At 54.6% G+C, this 5,478-nt stretch overlaps 1 protein-coding gene across 1 annotated transcript; it reads left to right on the top strand.

Annotated features, from left to right (window-relative positions):
• Window positions 1-1,707: 1,707 nt before the first annotated feature.
• On the top strand, window positions 1,708-5,193 carry EAH_00057070 (hypothetical protein, conserved; the record flags this gene model as incomplete). The annotated part of the gene is made up of 1 exon (XM_013393772.1): window positions 1,708-5,193. The coding sequence occupies one exon, from the start codon at window positions 1,708-1,710 to the stop codon at window positions 5,191-5,193; it is 3,486 nt and encodes a 1,161-aa protein (XP_013249226.1).
• Window positions 5,194-5,478: the final 285 nt, after the last annotated feature.

Below are 5,478 nucleotides of genomic sequence, written 5' to 3'. Positions count from 1 at the left end.
GAAACAACCCAACGACAAAGGCAGAGCAAACAAGGATTGCATCTGAAGCTTTGTTTGTAGCGGCACTTCACTGTAGGGGTGGCTATGCGGCAGCAGTCGCAGGAAGTCGTACATGCATTTGTATGTGTGTGTGTATGTGCGTGTGTGTGCGTGTATATATATATATATATATATATATATATATATATGTATATATATATATGTGTGTATATATATATGTACATATATAGGTATATATATATATATATATGTGTGTGTGTGTGTGTGTGTGTGTGTATGTGTGCTTGTGTGTGTGTATGGATTTGCGTCTCAGTGCTCGCATGCACCTCTCAAAGAATATTTATTTGCATGCATTTTTTGTGTGTGTATGTGCGTGTGGCTGGCCGTGGGCTTCCGCATCCCTCTCTCTACATATATATTATATATATATAATATATATAGAGTTTGTGTGTGTGTGTGTGTGTGTGTGTGTGTGTGTGTGTGTGTGTGTGTGTGTGTGTGTGTGTGTATTGGGGTTGTAGAGTACTTAAAAACAACTCTACTGAGGGCAGTATAGCTGCCTTTAAGATCATATTAGGGTTTAGGGTTTAGGGTTTAGGGTTTGGGGCTTGTGTGTGTAACCTATGCATGCACTTGCATACAAATCAAGACAACGTGCATGCAGCAGGGGGCGCCGCTGGGAGCAACCTTCCTCTAAGAAACAGATTAAATAAGCTCAGTGAACCCCTAAACTCCAGTACTAAACCCTAAACCCTAAACCCTAATGTAAAAAACCCCAGCCCCTTAACGCTCGCAAGGAGATCTGGACACTAGAATCTAGGGTTTAGGGTTTAGGGTTTAGGGTTTAGGATGTGCAACTGAGAAGCAGAGGGGGAAACACTATTTAGAGTGTTTATTATTCAGAAAAGAGATACGATGTCTGCAGCAACAACAGAGTCTCCTGCTGCTGCTGCAGCATCATTGGTGTGGCCCACAGAGCAGCAACAACAGCAGCAGCAGCAGCAGCAACAGCAACAGCAGCACCCATAGCTTTTACACACTAAGTTGAAAGCTTTTGATCGGAACAGAGGATCAAAAAGCAGGATGTTAGCAAATCAGCAGCAGCAAGTGCTATCTCTCATCAGAAGCGAGAGCCATTCGTTTTAGGCTACCGTGTTTCGTACATAGTTCATTGCTGCAGCTTGTTTTACTTAGATATTGCCTTAATTCCTCCTGCAGCAGCAGCAGCAGCAGCAGCAGCAGTAGAAGCAGCAGCAGCAGCAGCAACAGCAGCAGCACCCTCTTAGGGATTTGTTGTGGCAGCCTGCTGCTTCCTGTGGCTGCCTGTTGTCCCGCTGCTTCGCATTATTGTTTTCGTGTGTTTTTTTGTCTTTTTCTTTTATCGAAGTTGTTGTTGCAGCAACAGCAGCAGCAACAGCAGCAGCAGCAGCAGCAGCAGTGCTTCCTGGGTGCTGCTCTGCTGCCCCTCCGCCGAGTGACCCCGCAGGCTCGTGTCGCTGTCGTTTGTTTTTCTTCTTCTTATTTCATTTGCATCTACTAATTCCTGCTGCTCCTTGTTCATTTGAGAGGCATTGCTGCTGCTGCTGCTGCAGGGGCGCTCTTTCTGCTGCTGCTGCGCCCAGCAGGAGACCCGCTGCTACTGCTGCAGCAGCAGCAACGCACAGCTGCACATCAGCCCCCTCAGGATTCTGAAGCTGCACTGCCACGATGAAGTGCACAGCAGCAGCAGAGCCTAGCCGCAGCAGCAGCACTCCCTTGGATGCGCAGCAAGAAGCAGCAGCAGCACCAGCAGCATCAGCAGCAGCACCGGGACCGTCATCGCCAGCAGAAGCAGCAGAAGCAGCAGAAGCAGCAGCAGTAGCAGCAGCAGCAGCACCTGCTGCGCCTTTAACATTGCACAATTCGAAGCAACACAATCAGCAGCAGAATGTGTCTGCAGCAGAGGAATATATGCGCACACCAGCCATAGCTTCTTTGCTGCTGGTTCCGAGCTTGAATGGGGCATCAGCAGCAGCAGCAGCAGCTTCTGCTGCTGCTGCTGCTGGCAGTGCGCAGCAGTCGGAAATAGATACAGGTAGCAGCTGGCCGCAGCTGCAGCAAGACACCGATATGGAGCTGAGGACCCCGCAGCAGCAGGTGCAACAGCAGCTGCAGCAGCTACAGCTGCAGCAGCTGCAGCAGCTGCAGCAGCACTTGCAGCAGCAGCTTCAGCAGCAGGCTCGACAGCAGCAACAGCAGCAGCTGCAGCAAGGGCCAAACAGTAGTTCAACACACGGCTGCGAGCAGAGCCTGCTGCTGCAGCAGCTGCAGCAGCTGCTGCAGGTGCCCCGCACAGAAGGGCCCCCTCTTGTGTCTCTTCTGTCTCAGCCAAGCAGCAAACACAACAAGAGGCACCGCCAACAACGCAGACAGCGGCAGCATCGGCGGAGGCAGCAGCAGCAGCAGCAGCAGCAGCAGCCCCAGCAGCACCCGCAGCGGACGTCGCAGCATGAGCAGCAGCATATACAGCAGGATGAGCTGCAGCAGCAAGACTTACAGCAGCGAGAGGAACAGCAGCAGCAGCAGGAACAGCAGCAACAGCAGCTGAAGCAGCAGCCTTTCCCTGCAGCAGAAGAAGCCCTACTCATGCTTGTGGACGCCCCGGCAGCAGATGGCTGGCGCTCTCAGCAGCAGAAGCAGCAGCAGCCTCAGCAGCAGAAGCAGCAGCAGAAGCAGCAGCAGAAGCAGCAGCAGAAGCAGCAGCAGAAACAGCAGCAGAAGGAAGGGGAGAAAGAAGCAGAGCAGCTAGACCAGCAAGAGCTGCTCCAGCAATTAGTAGTTATGCCGCAGCGACTACAGCCGCTGCAGCAAAAGCAGCAAACGGGCAGCAGCAGCAGCAAACAGTCTCTCAACAGGCGCAGCAGCAGCACCTTGAGCAGTAGCACCGCAGCAGCAACAGGCAGCTGCAGCAGCACCGGCGGCCGCAACAGTACTAGCAGCCTGACGGCTTCTGCTGGTTCTATTCCTGCTGCTGCTGCTGTTGCGCCCGCTGCTATCCCTGGAAGCAGCAGCAGCAGCATAGAGGAGGCCGCGGAGATATCAGATGTGCTTCCGCTGCTTCTGGGCATGTCATTAGGTGGACGAGCAGCAGCAGCAGCAGCGCCAGCAGCAGCAGCAGCAGCTCCTTGCATCCCTTCCTCTCCTGCGCATGCATATCCATCTGGGCGCAGCCACAGCCACGCGACCCCTAGCAGCAGCAGCAGCAGCAGCAGCAGCAGCAGCAGCACGCGATCTCGCCCTTCTCTGTCTCTTCCTTCGCTGCAGCAGCGCATGCAGAAGACAAAGATGTGCCGATTTCATTCTCAGGGTTGCTGCAGCAAGGGGCCCCTCTGCGTCTTCGCACATGACGAGAAAGAGTTAAGAGAGAGGCCTAATCTGCTGCGCACCCGTCTCTGTCCTTTCATGCTGCTCTCATTACCAGGTGTATCTGCAGTAGGAGCTGCAGAAGCAGGGGGGCCCCCTCAACTTTCTTCTCTATCTTCCCCTGCTGCTGCTGCTGCTGCTGCTGCTGCTGCTGCTGCTGGTGCTGGTGCTGGTGTTTCTGGCGGTGCAGGGGGCCCCCAGCAGCAACAGGGTACACGGGGGCCCCCCTACTGCAGCAGAGGAGATGCATGCAAGTTTGCCCATTCATTAGAAGAGCTTAGGTCTACCCCTGAATTTTTTAAAACTGCTGTTTGCCCTCTGCATGCAGCAGGGGGCCCCCACGGCTGTCCTTCAGGGGCCTCCTGTCGCTTCGCGCATGGTGAGGCAGAGCTGCGCCCGAGGCCTCATGCGGGGCCCCCTCCAAGACAATCAGCAGCAGCAGCAGCAGCAGCTGCTGCTGCTGCTGCTGCTGCTGCTGGGGCTGCTGGGGCACCTGCACCTGGAGGGAAAGCGGCATCAAGCACCCCAGCTGCTGCAACAGGAACTGCTGCTGCTCCTGCTCCTGCTGCTGCTCATACACATACAAGAGCAAGCTGGGGAGGTAGGGGGGCCCCTACGGGGCCCCAGGGGCTGTGGGGTGTGAAGGAGACGGGAGACAGCAGCAGTTTATGGAGAGGCCCCCGTCAGAGCAGCAGCAGCAGCAGCAGCAACAGCAACAGCAGCAACAAGAGAGACGCTTGGCAGCGGATCCGTAGAGAAACCCATCCCCCCGCAAGTATAGATTCGCAGCTCAGCCCTGCTGCTGCTGCTGCTGCTGCAGAACACAAGGAGCCCCCGATGTACAGAGTATCGGATGCAGCATCTCTCAAGTGGCGCAAATCGCAGCAGCAGCAGCAGCAGCAACAGCAGCAGCAGCAGCAGCAGCGGCAGGCCGAGTTGGCTGAAGAGTGGCTGCATGCAGAAGGCATAGGGGGTAGTAACAACGACAGCAGCATCTGCAGCAGCAACATAGGAGAAGGAAGCTGGGGGTTGGGGGCCCCACAGGCCCCTTTTGACCCGCAGCATGCGCTGCAGGAGTTGCTTATTTATGCGCTACAGCAGCAGCAACAGCAACAGCAGCAGCAGCAACAGCTGCAGCTGCAGCAGCAGCTACAGCAGCAATTGCAGCAGCAACTGCAGCAGCAGCAGCAAAACCACTTCGATCTTTCAGGAGTGACGGCTCTTATAGAGTCTTTAGGAGGGGGCGCGCGCCTCTCGCATCATCCCTTTGGCGGCAGCAACAACAGCAGCAGCAGCAGCAACAGTAGCAGCAGCAGCAACACTCTGCTGCAGCACCCAGCAGCAGCTGGAAGCTGGCTGCCTGCCTCATTAGATGAAAGAGTAATGGGGGGCCCCCCAGCAGCAAGACAGCAGGGGCCCATAGACATAGCTACAGCAATAGCTGCTGCTGCTTGCAGCATGACACAGCAGCAAGTGGAGCAGCAGCAGCAGCAGCAGGAGCTGCTTCAGCAGCAGCAGGGGCTGCTTCAGCAGCAGCACGAGTTGCTGCTGCAGCAGCCGCAGCAATCATTTGTGGTACAGAGCGAAGTGTTGCCCACGGCGGAGCCTCTTAGCAGCAGCAGCAGCAGCAGCAGTAACAGCAGCAGCAACAGCAGCAGTAACAGCAGCAGCAGCAGCAGCGATCTGAAGCAGATAGGAGGGACCCCAGCAGAATTTGCCTCCGAGTCTTCTACTGTCTGCCCCGTCTCCATAACAACTGTCTGCATTCAAAGCAACAAAGACTTCAAGTAGATTAACAAACACCACTTGCATGCATGCATGCGTACACCCCAAGCATGCATACACCTCATGCATGCATGCGTGCATGAGGTGTATGCATGCATCTATGCAGCAGAACACCGCAAAGACATACTTATACACCAAGCATGGACACTCTGCATGCATGCACATATACATTAATGAATGCATGCATGCATGCACATGCATTTTTTTCATTCATGCATGCATGCATGCATGCTCATGCATTTTTTCTTGGATGCATGCATGCATGCTTGCATGCATGCATGCACGCTCATG

This window comes from Eimeria acervulina, genomic scaffold (assembly GCF_000499425.1).
Source record: "Eimeria acervulina Houghton genomic scaffold, Eah_scaff1206, whole genome shotgun sequence".
Lineage (NCBI taxonomy): Eukaryota > Apicomplexa > Conoidasida > Eucoccidiorida > Eimeriidae > Eimeria > Eimeria acervulina.
Note: the sequence above shows the minus strand (reverse complement) of the source record. Positions and strands in the feature narration are given on the sequence as shown.